At 37.9% G+C, this 19,337-nt stretch overlaps 1 protein-coding gene across 1 annotated transcript in view; it reads right to left on the reverse strand.

Moving 5' to 3' along the window:
• The window catches only part of ME1 (malic enzyme 1), a 197,130-nt gene that overhangs the window by 80,999 nt on the left and 96,794 nt on the right, over positions 1–19,337 (reverse strand). The window contains exon 6 of the mRNA XM_070449842.1: positions 7,453–7,556. Coding sequence (XP_070305943.1) covers positions 7,453–7,556 — 104 coding nt within the window. The remainder of the gene's footprint in view (positions 1–7,452; positions 7,557–19,337) is intronic.

Raw genomic sequence — 19,337 nt, forward strand, 5'->3', positions numbered from 1 at the left:
TTCCTGACAGAACTCATAATCAAGTAAGGAAAATAGGGCACAATAAAGTAACATATGTAACACTCACACAAACAGAATAAAACCACTGCAAAAAATTTACATCCATATTAAAGGAATGCTGGAATTAATGCAATTAGAATTAATGTTTAGAATAAAATACAATTAGAAAAGAAAAGCATCTGCAAGAAAAGAATTATAAACTATATTCAGAAAGAGATGATAAATTTGACTTGCTCCTCCAAGTCAAACTGGCTCCTCCAAGACTGGACTGGAATATGGGCAAAGATGCAAAACTAGTGTTAAAATACTGAAGTATTGGACTGGCCAAAAAGTTTGTTCGGATTTTTGTGCGATCTTATGGAAAAATCCAAACAAATTCTTTGGCCAAACCAATACACATCCGTCTTAAATCTTTAAGGGAATAAAACTGTATATACATACATACATATATATATATATATATATAAAATGTGTGTGTATATATATATTTACACATATGTATACATAAAGCACCTATAGATTGCTAATACTTACATGACCTTTTTCATTTACTTGAAAAAAAAAGTGGAAAGTTATAAATAGAAATACTTGGCATTTCAAGAAAAATATGGCTATAGTTAAAGTGTGAATCTGATTTTTCTTTGGATGGAAAAATGGAAAAAAATATCTGAGTCATAAATTTGATTTGAGTCAAGTTCCTTAGTTACATAGTTGCTGATTTTTCTCATATTGACATTCTTTCCACTTGATTTTTTTTTTTTTCAAATGGTTTACCTCACCTTTGGACCACAAGGAAGAATAGCAGGTGGTGTCCCATACAGTCATATGGTTTTATTAAATTTCTTATGAAAACCAAAGGAACTTATGCTGATCAAAGTGACAGGTAGAATCCAAAGGGTCTCAAAAATTTATAGGTAAAATCATCTAAGCTATAAATATACCCATTCAGCTAAAAAAAGGATCAGGAAAAAAAGGCAATGATTGGAACAGGTGGAAGAAGGCAGCACAGAAAGTCAGCCATGAAATTAACTGCAACAGAAACAGGAGAAAGAAAGATAACAGGGAAGTATCAAGGCCCCTTCCCCAAGGAGCAACCAAAGAGTCAATGTGGAATGGTGGAGAAGGTGTTGAACCGCAGCCCTGAGTAATGATGAAAAGCACATTAACTTGGATATCTGATGATGTCTTTGGAAAGAGAAAGTATTATAATAATCATAAAAATATACTTAGTAAATCTGGCCACGATAATCAGGGGCTATATGTCTTATTCCTTTGAAATCTAATATGTGACCTCTGAGAACTCTGACCAAATTAATAACTTCTCTGAATAGTCTGGTGTGTCTCAGGCAAACTGTCAAGGCTCTGGTTCAGTGTCAAATCAGTAGGCAAAGCATCGTTTTATGAGAACACCATTATCACACCCTGCAGAAGTGGCAGATAGTACGGCTTCAGATTAAGATTACTTGCCTTAAGTGTTAAGTGACAGAGCATAATAAAATCTGTGATGGCAGCCAAGGCTGAGGTCTAAATATAATAACCATCTCTGCTGCCATTCCTAGTGCTTCCAAGTGATTTGTTTTTATTTTAATCATTTAAAAAGAAAAAGGAAAAAAGATTGAGTCACAGATGAATAGCTTCAATTACTTTCATTAAAAAAATGTAATACTAGCTTTTTAAAGCTCTCTTGAGGTACTGTTTTTTTCCCCCCTCATTTAGTTAATAACTATCAATGAAATCCCAAAGGATTTTAGACAATAGAGCTGAAGTTGTCACTACTGTTCTTATTAACTTTCAGATGCAACTGATTCTGGAAAACAAAAGCTACTTCAAGAAGTACAACCACAAAACAGAAACAAATATTTGAGGACTAATTAGAGATGCTACCTAGTATCTGTTCTAATCAATCAATCCTTTCTAGATTCAGTTTTCTGCTGTTTATGAATTTACCTAACTATAATCAAAGAGCTCATATCAACTTGCAACAAAAGTATCATGCCTAAAAAGTATCGAGACTTTGACAACTGACTTCATAGAACGTATCTAATAACTTACCTGACATATAAATTAGGTCATTTCCTATTATTCTCAGTATAATTTCCTGTTTCTTTCATTGCAATTACCATAAATTGCATTGTTTCATTTCCTTATTTGCTTGTCTATTATCTGACTCCTCTAGTAAAGAAGCTATGTGAAAGGCAAAGATTATTTTTGGCTGATTCAGTCCCATATTTCCAGCACCAAACTCAGTGCCTGGCTTTCAATAAATGAACAAATGGGTCAAAACAGTAAGAAAGAAGAAATAGCTTGACATGACATTTTTACTGGAGAGATCGAGCTTCTTTTAGCGCACAGTTTCCTGAAGCAACTCAATGGTTTGCTCCAATGGTCAATGTTTCCAAAGCAAGAATACTATGCAGAGGCTAGCAATTGTCTGTCATGTGACTCAGAATATCAGAAATATAGTCCCTCCTAAGACTCTAGCACGTGCCTTTATTTATTACAAACCTCAATACTTTTTTCTGCTCAGTTTTTATCTTTAAACATTACTGGGAGGGATTGGGGGCAGGAGGAGAAGGGGACGACAGAGGATGCGATGGCTGGATGGCATCACCGACTCGATGCACTTGAGTTTGAGTAAACTCCAGAAGTTGGTGACGGACAGGGAGGCCTGGCATGCTGCGATTCATGGGGTCGTAAAGAGTTGGACATGACTGAGCAACTAAACTGAACTGAAACATTACTGTGACATGGCTCTCAGATTCCCCGTTGTCCCAGGGACTGTCTCAGCTACAGGGAGCCCTAAACCATAGGTCATGCTCCTTCTCAGGGCGACCCACATCCAACGACTAACTGATGCAGGAACAGGAAGGCTTGGCCATCTCAGGCAATGGAGGACAACTCTGAAAAGCCGCTGTGGTTCCAGAGTTCTCCATGGGACCAGAGGAAGGTGTCTTGTGCTGCATCCCAGCTCAATTCTGTCCCTGTGCCCATTTCTTCTCCCTCTGCACGCCTTCCATGGGAGTTGACCTCTGGGGCACTTCTTACAAACCTCTTGAAGACCAAAGTTTGCTTCTAAATATGTCCCAGATAACCTAATCTGTGATCGATGGTACCTGGAGTGGTCCAAGAAAGTGGATGATAAGACGGGGCTGTGAAGTTGGATCCCTAGTTGTCTGGCTGGCAATGAGGACCCTAGCTCCAGGGGAGCACAGAGAAGCCCTGACACAAGGTGACCGTCCAACAGTCAAAGCTCTCGCCAGGGACAGTTGGGTGATACATCAGCAGAAGGGAACGGTGTAGCTGGAATGATATTTGAGAAACAGCAGACAAATAATAACAAGAACAATGGGCAAAGAAAATAAAAAAGGGCAATATGTGTATAACCGATTTACTTTGCTATAACCAGAAACTAATACAACACTATAAATCAACTACACTCCAATAAAATTTTTAAAAAGAAAAAGAATGCATTTGGAAATTTGAAAGAAATAAAAAAGCTAAAAGGCAAGTAACCACCAACCTGAAAGCCAGAGGAACTCTCTGGTAGATATGAAAATGTTCTCAGGTCCTTTGGGAAGAGAAAGCTAATGAACAGGAGCTGGGATTAATTGTCAGAGCAGTCAAAACCTCCCAAACTTGCAGGCACAGGAGATGTGCTAAATCAACATCCTGACTGGAAAAGACCAGGTTCCTGCCACGTGGCACAAGATGTCTTACTCGATACCTCCCCAAAATCTTGAACACTCAAATTCCCCAGAACTTTCTGAACCAATATAAGTGGCCCTACCCCTTCTTCCTTGGGGAGGATGTAGGCAGAGGCTTCTCTCCAGTAAGACAACCTGTCTTTCCCTAACCCCCCATCTGTCCACCCCCACCTCCTCTCCAGATGCTCAGGCCTATGTAACTAGAGTTATATCACAATATAACTCACATAGGGTGATGAGGCCTGAAAAAGAAACACTGTTTGAGGAAGGAACTGAAAGATCTAGCAAGTTTACATTAGCAAGAAGAGTACACGTTAAGATTAAATTCTGAAGCTGTTTGGTCAAAGGGAGTGGAATTTAAGATTAGACAAGGGACAGTTTATCCAAGTGAGGGTGGGTTTCCCTTGTAGCTCAGTAGGTAAAGAATCCTGCCTGCAATGCAGGAGACCCATGTTTGATCCCTGGGTGGGGAAGATCCCATGGAGAAGGAAATGGCAACCCACTCCAGTATTCTTGTCTAGAGAATTCCATGGACAGAGGAGCCCAGCAGGCAACAGTCCATCGAGTCACAAGAGTCAGACATGATTTAGGTACTAAACCATCACCACCACCACCATCCATGTGAGGGCACCATCTTGAGAGGCAAGACTTAAAACCAGCAAGAATCTCAGGAAACGTGCAAACTGGCTACTAGGATATTACCAAGGATAAAGTAATAGCTCATGTTAAATATGAAATGCCAGAAATGCTGCGGCAGGGGTCAGAAGAGGGGCACACAGGTTCAGAGAGAATATTCTGGGGTGCACATGCTGCATAAGGCCAAAACCCCATCAGATGGAGATATTCCACAGGAAGGCCCAGAAAACACTCCACTACCCTAAGTTGCAAGGAAGGTACCAGTGAGACGACATCTACATTACTAGGTTCTGAGTTGTGGCTCTCTTCTGAAGACCAGAAGTGACAGAGGGAAGGTATGTAAGAGAATCAGGCTCATCAACAGCAATAGGGATAACAGAACCAGGTGAAGATCAGAAGCCACCAGAAGCCAGGTGGGCACAGTTATCCTGAGAGTGGCAAGGCTGGTGTGTGGGGTGTGCTTGACCCACAGAGAGTTACTGACATAATTAATAAAATATGGCATCCCAACAAGGTGACTATTCAACATGTATATTCAAAATAAATCAAAGATGAATGGCCACAAAGTGGAGAGTAGTTGCCCCAATAATGTCCCAATCACTGACTCAGTTTCCAAATCTTAGCTAACTTTTGAACCCAGAACTCACTATTGAAGAAGTCCAGTCTCCAGAAGGAAGGACCATGTAACATTATAACAAGAATACAAGGTAGTAATTACCCCATCCTTCCCCCAAGGGGACCTACAGTCCTTTATTCCAGCAACTGTGATCTAGGGCGACAGAATACTTCAGACAGAGCTGACAGAGATACTAGGAGACCCGAAGCATCAATATGCTGTCATTCCATGTTAGAAGGATTTGGAGCCCAATCATAAATGGAGCCCTGGCCAAGGTCTAGCTCGTAATGGGCCCTGGGACCACAGACCCACATGGTGGTGATTTCCTCAGTCTCCAGATACAGAACCAGGGCAGATACCTACTTGGTGACTGCTGCAACATCCATAACAAGTCGTGGCCCATGAGCTAAGAAATATAATTGTGGAGAAAGCCAAAAGAAAGAAATTATAACTGCCCCAACTCAATCCTGACAAGAAGTAAATTAGAAAACCAACATAACATTGGTTGGGGAGTGGGGAATGGAAATTAGTTTTCCCTAGGGGTCTAAATAGACAGCATGAAAGTATGATCCCAACGGCTGTTGGCAGGTCGACACTGTAGTTCAACTTCTCCTTCATCCACGTCTTTTCCTGTTCTCTCCCTCACAAAAGGGTAGATTCCAACTGCACTCCTTAATAACTCCATCTAGAATCCAATTCCTGGCTAAGTCAACTCCTAACAGGCATTTTCCACCTAAGCTATATTTCCTTTCTAAATAATTTTGGGTTTATCTTCAGGATTACGTCCCAATTTAATTCGGTAGCGGTAGTAGGTTTCGTTTCTAGAAAACTCTTCTGAAAGTAGCATTATGCTAGAAAGTATCTTTGAAAGTCTGTAGGGTTTTTCTCTGGGAAGAGCCCAGAAGTGTAATTTTGATTTACAGGTGGTCTCTGCATTTTAAATTATTGTTGACTCTTGTCAATCCCCATTTCGTATTATATATCTGAGGTAACTTCTCAATTCAACATTAAACACACACACACACACAGTTTTTCTGATTCTAGATTGACAAAGCTCATTCAAAATTAGGTTTTCATCCAGAAAGCTTTTCACTGGTTATGGAATTATTTCTCTTTTATTTCAACAGCATAAGTACATAGGCCATACATTTCTTTTTTATTTCAACAGTATTTAAGTATATAGGCCATATATGCTATATTCATGACTCAACAGTTTCTCGGTAAGTATACTGAAGTCACCCTTATAAAGATAAATTTTATTTACACAAACAGACAAGTAAAAACAAATATGCTGAGAATTTCTTTTTCTTTTATGCCACCTTGCGGTATTCTCTATACAATCTCTTGATTAATATTGCTACCTACAAAGTTACACATAATTGCAAAATCTCATATAAATTTGAAAGGGTAAGAAATTTAAAATTAAATATGAAAAACTTCTAGTAATTAACTGTACCATAAACTCTTGAATTTTAGAGTTGCTCAACTATGAGTAAGTACAATGTAATTAAACAAGTTAAATAATAATAAGAAATAAATCAGACATGGGTTTTAAAAAAGTAGTCCATACTAACTGGTAAATGTACTTTGCATTAAAACCTTGGGTAAGAAGACATTCAAAACATTCTAAATATTTTGCAAGCTGATGGGAGCACTTTCTGCTATTGAATTCAACTTCTTCAAATTAAACCTTATAATAAAAAGAAACCAGAAATATGTCTATAGTTACAGTTGATGCCAGTGATGAGTTCATTTCTATGAAAAACCAAAGCAACATATATGTTTTTAAATAGTACATGGTTTCTGTGGCTATACAGAGATAAATGGGACCACTGTTAGATTGACAAAATTCTCTCAGAGTATGTTACTAAACTATGGCAGAAGTCTCTACTCTCTACTTTGAAGGAAAAAAACAGAAAATTTTATAGCAGCTCTTGGTCCACAATTAGATGAAATATTCAGTGAAATATTGTATTGCATCTTAATCAAATACAGTAGACTTAATCAGAGATTCGTGGATGTTGCTTCATTCCGGACCCTGTGGATCATACTAATTCATGCTCACTTCTCTGCCTTCCTACCACAAGAGAGTCAGATTCACCAAGGAAGATGATGGAAGACCAGATTTTATCAGCAGCCAGAAACAAAATGCAGACTGCCAATAATCATGAAAAGGCTTACTCAGGTAATTTAGTCACTGGCCACTGCCTCATTCACCATAATTATGAATCCCATAGACGCTGAAGTTTCTTGTAAGAAAAAAGTATCTTCAGGGGTAGCAACACAGACAAGTTTTGGGGGGATAGACATATGACATTATCATTTGGTCAGCAATATTTATGAGGAGATATACATATACATATATACATACATTTCACTCAAATCACTTATAATTATTAAACATATTATACCAAACTTGAACATTTTTATAGTTTATGTTAGATTATCTTTAAGTTTTTGAAATCCAACTTAAATACAGACAAAGATTATACGTACTTGAAAGAAACTGCCTCCATGAATTCATCCAAAAAATCATCATATTCAGGACCTCTCACTCTTCTCTGCCGTAGTCCAATGTACAGTGGATCTTTAAGTAACTCCTATTTTTAAAAAAATTACCATAAATATAGAAATAACTAAAGGCAAATCATTACTTTTTCTGAGTGAGCCTCAGTCTTCTCATATGTATAACAGTAGAAATTTAAATAAAATCTAGCTATACTGATTCAGAATTAACCTACAGAGTTATTATTTAGTATTATATATATCTACAGTGTTAATAAGAACATGGAATATAATTACTAAGCATTAAAAGCATTCTTATGTTTTCATTGTTATTCTTAGGTCTTATTCTTGAGGAAAGAAAAGGTATTACAATCTCTCAGCTGTGCTAAATTTAAATTTTACAGACAAAGTTTACCACCCAGAAAGATAACAAAGTTTTGAAGTATCATATTAGCTTAGTAAATGGAAATACAGCAATTCCTTAGATCTATTTTTTTGTTTTTGAAAGAAAAATCTTAAACACTTTGATTATATCTTTAATATGATTGTTGACTGATGTTAAAAACTTTTTAGTCTTAAATAAAACTTTACACAGTTTAAGAATCTATGCAAGAAATCCACTAGAAAAAAATATGTCAATTTAACATGAATGTAGAATATAAGGTCAATTTACATAAAGCAAATGTATATCTATATACTAGCAACGAATAGTTGAAAATGAAATAAAATACATGACTCCACTTACAATAGCACTCCAGAACACGAAATTCATAGGGACATATTTAACAAAATATGTGTAAGGCCTATATACTGGAAAACACAAAATATTGCTAAAAGAAATTACAAAGACAAACTTTTTACAGGCTGGAAAAAAATGGCAATCTGTGTGATAAAAAAAGAAACAATGTACAAAACTATCACCTTCAGTAATCTAGAAAAGAGAAAAATGTACTTAATGAATTTATAAATCTGACTGAAAAGATTTTCAGGAATAATGCTGAATGTGTAAATTGGCTGTATGCTAAGGCTAAAATGGATAAGAACTATAGAAGGAAATGTTCAATCTCTGACAAAAATTTAAACAGACTATAGAGGGCACGAAACTTGTCTGTAAAAGATTTCTAAAGTAGAATAAGGCCAGCAGCCAAAGATCAAATTAAGTACGTGACTGTAACAACTCTATTGAGAATCTCTGAATGATTTAAAGTTGGAACCTAAGAGACAGGTTCCTAAGAGATTTTTTTCTAGTTCAATGGGGCTGGTCCACAGCACTCTGATATGTCAGCCAATATAGGGAGAAGGTCTGTTTTGAAAAGAACTGTGAGTCGGGCCTTTATCTAATAGAGGAGACTATAATCTAATACGTAGAAAACTAAAAAAAAAGAAAAAGAAAAATGTAAGGGTACTGCACTACTTGGATTAATCAACACAGGGACACTTCAAAATGAAAATACTTCACTGGGTCCTCAACTATCCACAGGCAAGAAGCATGCTGAGAAAGTTATTCAGGATGCAACAGAGCCATTTCTTATGGAAAAGGAAGAATATCTCAGAGGACATAACCAAGAACCCAGACAGCAGAGCCAAAAGCCAAAAGCACAAAAGCAGAGCCAAAAGAACAATGAACTACAGAACCACATTCTGAGGAAATGAAACTGGGCCCGATTCAAAGAACATTCCCTGTCCCTCAAGTAGGTGGCCTGGCAACACGTCCAGTGCAAATTCAGAATTTCTATGAACCACTTAGTGTTACATGATTCTTATTTCTGCCATTCTGGATGGGAGTGTTTATTGTGGTTGTTCTGTCCTTGCCATCCACTGTATGTCTGGTATGTGGGAACAGATAAGACCAGTCACACACCACGGAGCAAAACACAAGAATATTCATTTGCATCTAGACCTGATTTAGATGATGGGATCCTGAACTTTGGGCCTGCTGTTGCTACTGGGATGACATTTTTGGAAACCTAGGGTGGAGATGAGCATATTTTACCTGCAGAGTGTGAACAATGTGTGAAGAATGAGAACCTATAAGAAGGATGAGAATCTATATGTCCCAAGCATTCCACCCTCCCTAGCCATCTCAGGGAATCATGATCATTAATAAAATAGTAATTATTTTAAGTCACTACCTTTAGATAGGTTTGTTATAGATAAACAATATGATTTTGCAGGTATACTTATGTTGTTAAGAAGGTTAAACCATGTGAATTACCTAAGTTGGAATTTGCTTAAAGCCAACAGGAATTATAGCCCAGTTCACATCTGGTGTCTTAGAGTAATTACTAATAGCATTCCCTCTCACTGTGAAACTGCCTTGGTTTGGCCAATCCATTTTGTTGGTCATCCCACTTATAATGTAGTGCACAATGAGTTAAGGCCTTCTGGCAAGCTGGAAGTTAACATATCAAATCATAAAAATGTATTTCACATGAAATGTAGACTCTGAAACTGAGTGCTGTTGTAAAGCCCAGCTGTTCCTTGAAGTCTAAAAACTTTAAACAATCTACTGGCAGTCTTCTGAACAGCTGATGTTGAAGTGCCAATGAGCGATTAACGGCTGCCAGAATTAAAATACTTTCTCCATGTCTGGGATATATTTGGACTTCTAAAATGTGAATCAGAAAAAGAACACAATTGAGAAAAGATGTCACACGTTTCTCCTTCTTTGTTCTCTCATTCTTTCCCATGTTAATAATTAAAGTATATCATAAAGAAGTCTGGCTACAGTGAAGTGTCAATTATGAAGATCTATGAACAAGATAGCTTTTGAATTAAATCAGGAAGTTAACAAATTCTTCTAGCCATAATGTCTCTGTCAAAAATTACTATTTTTTAAAAAAAATTTCATGATAATTAAGCCCTCAATAATGAGTGCATTCTTGGAAAGTTGGCTGACAAAAAATAACATCTACAAAAAGCAATTTAACAAGATTATCCCATTTTAATAATGGCTCCACAGACCACGTAGCCTGGCACAGAGGTGACATTAATTTGTTGGATTAAAAACTTCTTGCAGCCAAGAGTAAACACTTAATAGATGTTTGTTGGAAAATAAATGAAAGACTTGGTATTAAGCAAACATTTTAAAAAAAGATAGACCTTCTTTAACAAGATGTGTCACATGCAATGCATTTGTTGTCACTGAAGACTTACAAAGATTTAGAAGCATGTGATAAGGAAAAAAATTAGGGAGAGTAAAGAATAAAGCATATGGAAACACAAGAAAAGTTCCAAAGAGGAGATAAGGAGTGTGTATATTGGTAAAGTTAATTATTTTACTTCTTAGCACTGCCTCAATTCTGAAACCTTGGAAATTTTGATTTGAAGTTAATAGTAATCACTGTTAACTTTCACCTTGTTCATATCTCTCACATTTCTACCTTTCTCATCTAAAATTTTTGAGAATTGCAAAATATTTTCTTAAGATTTAAAGGCATTAATGTACAGAACAGACTTTTGGACTCTGGGAGAAGGCGAGGGTAGGATGTTCTGAGAGAATAGCACTGAAACAAGTATACTATCAAGGGTGAAACAGATCACCAGCCCAGGTTGGATGCATGAGACAAGTGCTCAGGGCTGGTGCACTGGGAAGACCCAGTGGGATGGGATGGGGAGGGAGGCGGGAGGGGGGATCAGGATGGGGAACACATGTAAATTCATGGCTGACTCATGTCAATGTATGGCAAAAACCACTACAATACTGTAAAGTAATTAGCCTCCAACTAATAAAAATAAATTTAAAAATATCATTACAAAAAAGTAGTACTTCCTATCAGAAAATTTGAGAGCACTATAATGTAAAATCAAAAACAAAGAAAACCAATAAGCTCAACCCATTCAGAACTACCCACCACTAGCACCTCGATACATATTCCCTACATCTATGCATGTACAATATTATCTGTCCAAATTGGGGACAATATTATAGGCTGTTTTATAACCCTTTTCAAAATAAGACTATATTATGAAAAGTTTTCACATCACTCACTAGATGTTTATTTTTAAAACTTGTGATCTGCACTGGAACTCTACCTGTCTAGAAAGGATGAACAAATTTCCAATCCCCATACTCCACTGACATAGATAGTAATAAACATGTTCATTTTGGGGTAGCCAGAGGAAGGATTTTATCTTTTCACATATGTATGTGTGTACATATATGAAATATGAGTAACATATAATATATAAATATATTTTTGTAATCTTAAAGTAGTATGCACTTATGTTTATTTTCTAATATCATTAAACATTTTTCATAAGTTTATTGACCATTTTCATGTCTTCATTTTAAAATTACCTATAACCATGTTTTATTAGGCAATTTGTATACTACACATTTAGCATTTTCTTATTAACTTAGAAGTTTTCTTTGAATACTAGGAACATTTTAAATCATTATCTGCCATAAATGTTATGAATAATTCCCTTTTCAGCATTTATTTTTAAATTATATTTATAATATATAGATAATCATACTCTATGCTGCTATTTACTCATTCTTTTCAAATAAAAGACCAAACTCTGCAAAGAAATTATGTAAAATTTTTGTTGATTTGCTGGTTCATGCAATCAATATGATTAAGCAATCTTATGGCCAATGGTCACCAAGAGTCTAAAGTAATACTTCAAGTGTCAGCATGCATATGAGCTGGCATGAAATGTTAAAAAGCTGTGGAAATAAAAATGACTAAAATTTGACTGTGATTCAGTAAGTCTGGATTAGAGCCCGGGATTTTGCATTCTTAACACATCCCCTCATTAATTCTGAACTGAACATTCAAGAGACGTACACTTAGAACCACTTAAATTATTAAGCTAAAATAAAAGTACTCTACTTCCCTAAAAGTTCCTGTCTCAGGTAAATTTTTTTCCATTTTAGTTTATATAACAGGCATTTCTAAGATATATCCCAAACTTCAAGGAATTCCTGAGACTTACAGTGCATATAAAACCAAACTGAAATCCCCATTCTCTTTCCCAAGGCATCGGTGTTTCCTGCTTCAGAAAACAGATGAATAAATCCCTGATATATACATCGTCACCCTAATTTAAAGAGGGTGAGCTAAGAGGAGACCGTGAAAAAGTAACCATGTGACAATACAGACCAAGTTAGGCAGTGAGGATTATCTTCTCTCCTCTGACTTTTCTATAATGATTGAGTGAGTGAAGTCGCTCAGTCATGTCCGCCTCTTTGCGACCCCGTGGACGGTAGCCTACCAGTCTCCTCCGTCCATGGGATTCTCCAGGCAAGAATACTGGAGTGGGTTGCCATTTCCTTCTCCAATAATGATTAGGAGTCATTCAAATGCAGGATCACTTGTCTGAAGCGGCAAGCATAATGCGAAAGGACAAAGATAAAAAGTGAGGAGGCTTGAGAGAGAAATGCTGACAATCTATCTGGGACCACATGGTAGATGGAATAATGAAATGCTCCTCCCCACAAACCTGTAAACATGTTACCTTATGTGGCATAAGACATTGCAGATGTGATGAAGGGTGAGTCCTTAAAAGTGAAAAAACCTTTTCTGGCTTTAGTCAGAGAAAGAAATGTGATGACGGAAGCAGAGTCAGAGCAACACTACATTGCTAGTTTTGAAAACAGATAAAGGGGACCACGAACCAAGGAACAGATGCAGCCTCGAGAAGTTGGAAAAGACAAGGGTGTGGAACTCAGCCCTGCTGACATCTTTAATGATTTTAGCCTTTTGAGACTTGTGCCCTCTAGCATTATAAGGCAATATATTTGTGCTGTTTTAAGCCACTAAGTTTGTAATAATTTGTCATGGTAGCAATAGAAACCTAATACCGACCACATTCTAATATCAACACTGACTTCTGTACATGAGCTGAAAAATACATGGCAGGTCCATATAACAGAAAATATATAAGGTTTTTATTTTGTTCAGTTTCTCTCCAACAAGCTGCTTCATGCCAAACATAAAGAGCTCTTTCCAGAACACAAGTAGGAACCTCCTCAGTGGAAGAGACTTCAACTTTGTGACTTCAAGTTCCATCACAAGATCTAGATGATTCTAGATCTTGATACATTGTACACATGATCTGAAGGCCAGACTGAATATAAAACCAGATCAGAAAAGCTGAGACCTGGAGCAATGGTTTAATAAACAGATAGAGACAGACTATGTAGATACAATAATCTCCTATTCATATTGCCCAGGGCCTCTTGAGAACTGATCATGTGTTACAGGCTCAACTGGATTTGTAACCTCCCCAAATTTGTAGGTTCAAGTCCAAATCCCAGTATCTCAGAATATGACTGTATTTGCAGACAGAATATTTAAAAAGATAATTAGGTTAAATGATGTCACTAGGGTGGGCCCTAATCCAACACGACTGGTGCTCTTCTAAGAACAAATATTAAGACACAGACACACAGAGGAAATAACCAAGTATAGATACTAAAGGAAGACAAGCCAAGAGAGAAACCTTAGAAGAAACTGACTGCTGATACCCTGATCATGGATTTCTAGCCTTTAGAACTGTGAGAAATAAATTTTATTGGTTAAGCCACCCAGTTTATGGTACTGTTATAGCAGCCCTAGCAAGCATACCCCACATGACACATGTTTAAGACCTAACCACACATGGAAGAGTGTGGAGGGTCCACAAGGCACATTTACTCACATTTTTAGCAAAATATCAAACTTTGATATTGGGCACTTACTTAAAAGACAAATGATAAACAACTTTCATGAAAAGATTTGTCAACAACAAGGAAAAAAATAAAGTATGGCTCCTCTTAAAGGATAAAAACAATTTACTTCAGGTAAAAGATAAACTTATATATATATGTGTGTGTGTGTACATATATATATATATATATGTACACACACACACCTATATATATATATATATATATTAAGTCACTCAGTCGTGTGTGACTCTTTGTGAACTCATGGACTTGTAGCCTGCCAGGCGCCTCTGTCCACGGAATTCTCTAGGCCAGCATACTGGAGTGGACAGCCTTCCCTTCTCCAGGGGATCTTCCCAACCGAGGGACTGAACCCAGGTCTCCCACACTGCAGGCGGATTCTTTACCATCTGATCCACCAGGGAAGCCACTATAAAAAGATTTGTCAACAACAGGGAAAAAAAAGAAAGTATGGGATCCTCATAAAGTGAAGTGAAAGTCACTCAGTTGCGTCTGACTTTGTGACCCCCTGGATTGTAATACAGTCCATGGAATTCTCCAAGCAAGAATACTGGAGTGGGTAGTCTTTCCCTTCTCCAGGAGATCTTCCCAACCCAGGGATTGAATGCAGGTCTCCTGCATTGCAGGCAGATTCTTTACCAGCTGAGCCACAAGGGAAGCCCATTCTCTTAAAAGACAAAAACAATTTACTTTAGGTAAAAGATAAACTTTATATAGCAACTGCTTTACAGGTAAATTAAACGTGGACTATGAAATAACAGATTAGAGATAAGATGAAAACACAATCATCCTACATAAATAAATGCTTTGCATTATTAACTTAAAAGAGTATGTTTTAGTCAAGTGCTTCTGTAGCTCAGTTCTAGTCTCTTCGTTCTGTAAACTTCGAGTTGTAAGCTGCAGAGATTTAAGAAGTCAGAAAGTGAGGACTGTCTTATCAATCAGCTGTTAATTCCTTTTCCACTTTCAGTACTACTCAATATAGGTATTTATGATAAAAGAAGAAAACATTTGTAAAATAATTTATTAAAAAGGGATCTAATCCTCAAGAAATTTTCTAGATTATTCTGGGGAAAAAAAAAAACTAAATGTAGTGATCAATTAATTTTGCATTTTTATTATAAAGTATAAAACTGAACAGAGATCCACCAAAGGGATGAGATCAAAAACTGCTATTACAGATATTTTGACTACAAGTGGTTTTTCCACATGTGAAAGTGGAACACAGAATGGCAACATAAAAACTACATTTTCCACAAACCCATCAACTCAACCATATTTTAGTGAAGTAAATTTTTTGTCTTCTCAGTAAAGCAGTAGTGCAAGGATAAAGAGAATAGAGTGTCAATATGTGCCCAAGATAGGGGAATAAGAAGACCCTAAACTCAACCCCACAGACACACAAAAATGACAACTCTTTACAGAACAAGTATCTCTAAGAAAGAATTGAAGTCTTACAGAAAAGATTTTCTACAAAGAAAAAAACAGGAAGAAGCACAATGAGACAGATGAGGGACAGAGACAAGATAGTCAGGACCCATACCCCTATGTCAGCCACCAAAAATAGGAATATCATATTCAGAGGTTCTTCCCAAGGAACAAGGGGTCTGAGCCCCCAATCAGGAGTTCTTTACTGCGAAGAGTCCTCAGGCTTTGAAAACCAGTAGGTCTTCTATTTGGAAGAGCTGGAGGGCAGTAGGAAACAGACTTGGCCCTTATAAAGTATAACCAAAGTCTCACAAACTCCAATTTCCTATCCAGAGGCAGTAGTTTGAGAGGGGGGCTGGGTCCAACACACTAGCTAATCTTAGAGAGCCACCTAAATATGCAGGAAGCAACTGGAACTGCCCTCAGGGAAAGAAGTGCTGGCAACAGCCGCTCGGGAGAGCTCATTCTACTATGTTAACACTGGCTCTGGCAAAGCTCCATTTTGGTCTCTTCCCGCTAGCTTATTAACACCAAGGTCAAAGCCCCATACTCCAGCAGGCCAGCATCAGCCACAAGTTCCCCAGCCGCACAGCCAGCAATGTAGAGACCCAGCCTCACCCACCAGCAGGCTGGCAGCAGTCCAGTGCAACCCTGTGTCATGCAGCCAAATGCACAGGAAGCCTACTCTCCGGTCCAGCAGGCCCAGAGCCACCTCACAAGGCACAGCCTCATGGTCAACCAGCGCAGGAACCAGCCCTGACTACCAGCATGCCCATAGGAGCTGACCCTGTCAAAACAGAAGGATGCACCCGGTCCACACAGGGCATACCCTTACAACATACAGCTTCTGGTAACCAGAGAGAAGAATGCTGCTGGGCGCCCTAGGACTTCTCCCACATAACCAGACATAAAAGTGCCAACATCTGTTGGATCATAGAGAAAGCAAAGGAATTCCAGAAAAACATCTCCTTCTGCTTCACTGACTACAGTAAAGCCTTTGACTGTGTGGATCACAACAAACTGGGAACAATTCTTAAAGAGATGGGAGTAACAGACTGCCTTATCTGCTTCCTAAGAAACCTGCATCAAGGTCAAGAGGCAACAGTTAGAACCAGACATGGAACAAGAGACTGATTCAAAATTGGGAAGGGAGTACAATAAGATTGTATATTGTCACCTGCTTATTTAACTGATATTCGGAATATATCATGCAAAATGCTGGACTGGAGGAATCACAAGTTGGAATCAAGATGGCCGGGAGAAATACCAACAACCACAGACATGTGGATGACACCACTCTAATGGCAGAAAGTGAAGAGGAAATAAAGAGCCTCTTGATGAGGGTGAAAGAAGGGTGTGTAAAAGCTGACTTGAAACAACATTAAAAACCTAAGATCATGGCATCCTGTCCCATTACTTCATGGCAAATAGAAGGGAGAAAAGTAGGAGTAGTGACAGATTTTCTTTTCTTGGGCTCCAAAATCACTGCAGACAGTGACTGCAGCCATGAAATTAAAAGACATTTGTTCCTTGGAAGAAAAGCTATGACATACCTAGACAGCATATTAAAAAGCAGAGACATCACTTCGCCAACAAACACCCATACAGTCAAAGTTATGATGTTTCCAGTAGTCATGTACGGAAGTGAGAGTTGAATCGTAAAGAAAACTGAGTGCCAAAAAATTGATGCTTTCTAATTGTGATGCTAAAGAAGACTCTTGAGAGTCCCCTGGACTTGCAAGGAGATCAAACCTGACAATCCTAAAGGAAATCAATCTTGAATATTCACAGGAAGGACTAATGCTGAAGTTGAAGCTCTGCTGGGAGCCAACACAAGAGATCCTACCCATGACAAGGTCATGAGGGAGAAAACCTGACAGGAAAGGCGGATCAGGTTTTCAGGGATTCCAAAAAGCTGCCCCCGGCGCTCACCCTAAAGATGATGTCTGTCTTTCTGATGCTTGCTTCAATAGACTACTTCCTAATTTCTGTGACACAGGCAGAAGGTCTTCCCTGATCTCTTCCCAAATAAGAATCAACTTAGAACTTTAATCAATAAGTTTCCCAGGTGGTGGTATTTTATGAGATTATCCAGGGTGAAAGGAGTGTTTTAACTTAAACTCCTTTGCTAGTATTTTAGTTTGTTTAGCAAATGCATTTATGCTCTTGGTACTAATATGCATGATTGCTTACAATATCCTAACCATAAAATAGCATAAAGAACCTGATTATATAAAAGCCCTAATAGACATAGAGCCTTTTTGAGGGGTGAAGGAGTCCTATTAGAAAACATAAGAAAAATTATTCTAAAGGTGGTTATTGGGTTAACATTTGCTTGCTGTGTTTTTACTCTTAATGTTCTAAGGTTGTGCAGTGGAAATCATTGTTAATATAGTTATAGATCTAGAAAAATAAGAGCTTAGCCCTAGTGTGGTACCATGAGATGGTTGTCAACTGTTAGCCAGGAGTGCTAGGCAGAAGCTGCCTCACCAAAGTCGCAGAGTCAGTGTGGGGTAAACTTCTTAGATAAAAGCAACTGACAACTTCTGCAGGAGGATTAATTTTTATGTTAACAAGGTTATACTTCTCTGCACTGTTGCCCTATGAGACTGCTACCTTTCAGTTAAGGTCACCATAGAAACGGAAAATAGGTTTACATTCACCTGACTTGCATAAACTGTTAATGGGCCCCAAGGCCAGAAGATAATGTACAAGACCCTCATAAACAAAAAAGTATGCAGAAAACACTCTGGTTTCGTGAAGAACAAGCTGATGTAATGTTAAACTATCTTCCCCTTAGAGATGTACTAACTTAGGGTATAAAAGCTACCCTAGTTAGATGTACTAACTTAGGGTAAAAGATAAAGCATTGCCAGACCCTGCCAGACTCGGCTGCACCCCTGTCTGGTCACTCTCTCTCTCTCTCTCCCTCGCAGACTTGGCCCTATCAAGGCTGGTCTCACGTGTCTTCTCTCACCGACGCCGTTCATCCCGAGGGTACCCCCTGGATCCTGCCGAGGCTGGACCCCGGCAAAGCTCTAACAACAACTTTGGCCACCTGATGCAAAGAGCCAACTCATTGGAAAAGATCCTGATGCTAGGAAAGATTGAAGGCAAAAGAAGAACGGGATGGCAGTGGATAGGATGGTTAGATAGCATCACTGACTCAAGTACATGAATTTGAGCAAACTCTAGGAGATAGTGAAGGACAGGGAAGCCTGGCATGCTGCAGTCCATGAGGTTGCAAAGAGTTGGATATGACTTAGCAACTGCAACAACATGTGGTACTTAAATACATAAAACAAGTATTAACAACATAAAGGGAGAAAGCAACAGTAATAACAGTAAGGCACTTTAACATCCCGCTTAAATCAACAGACAGGTCATCTATACAGAAAAGCAATAAGGAGATATCGCCCTTAAACAACACATTAGACCAGATGTACTTAATAGATTTATGAAACATTCCATCCAAAACCAGCATAATGCACATTTCTTTTCAAGTGCACATGGAACATTCTCAAGACAGATCACAAGTTAGACCACAAAACAAGCCACAGTAAATTTAAGAAAACTGAAATCATATCAAGCATATTTTCTAACCACAATGCTATGAGACCAGAGATCAACTATAAGAAAAAATGCAAAAAAAGCAAACATGTGGAGGCTAAAATATATGCTACTAGACAACTAATGGATCATTGAAGAAATCACAGAATACATCAAAAAATGCCTGGAGATAAATGAAAATAAAAACAAAATGATCCAAAAT

This window comes from Odocoileus virginianus, chromosome 19 (genome assembly GCF_023699985.2).
Source record: "Odocoileus virginianus isolate 20LAN1187 ecotype Illinois chromosome 19, Ovbor_1.2, whole genome shotgun sequence".
Lineage (NCBI taxonomy): Eukaryota > Metazoa > Chordata > Mammalia > Artiodactyla > Cervidae > Odocoileus > Odocoileus virginianus.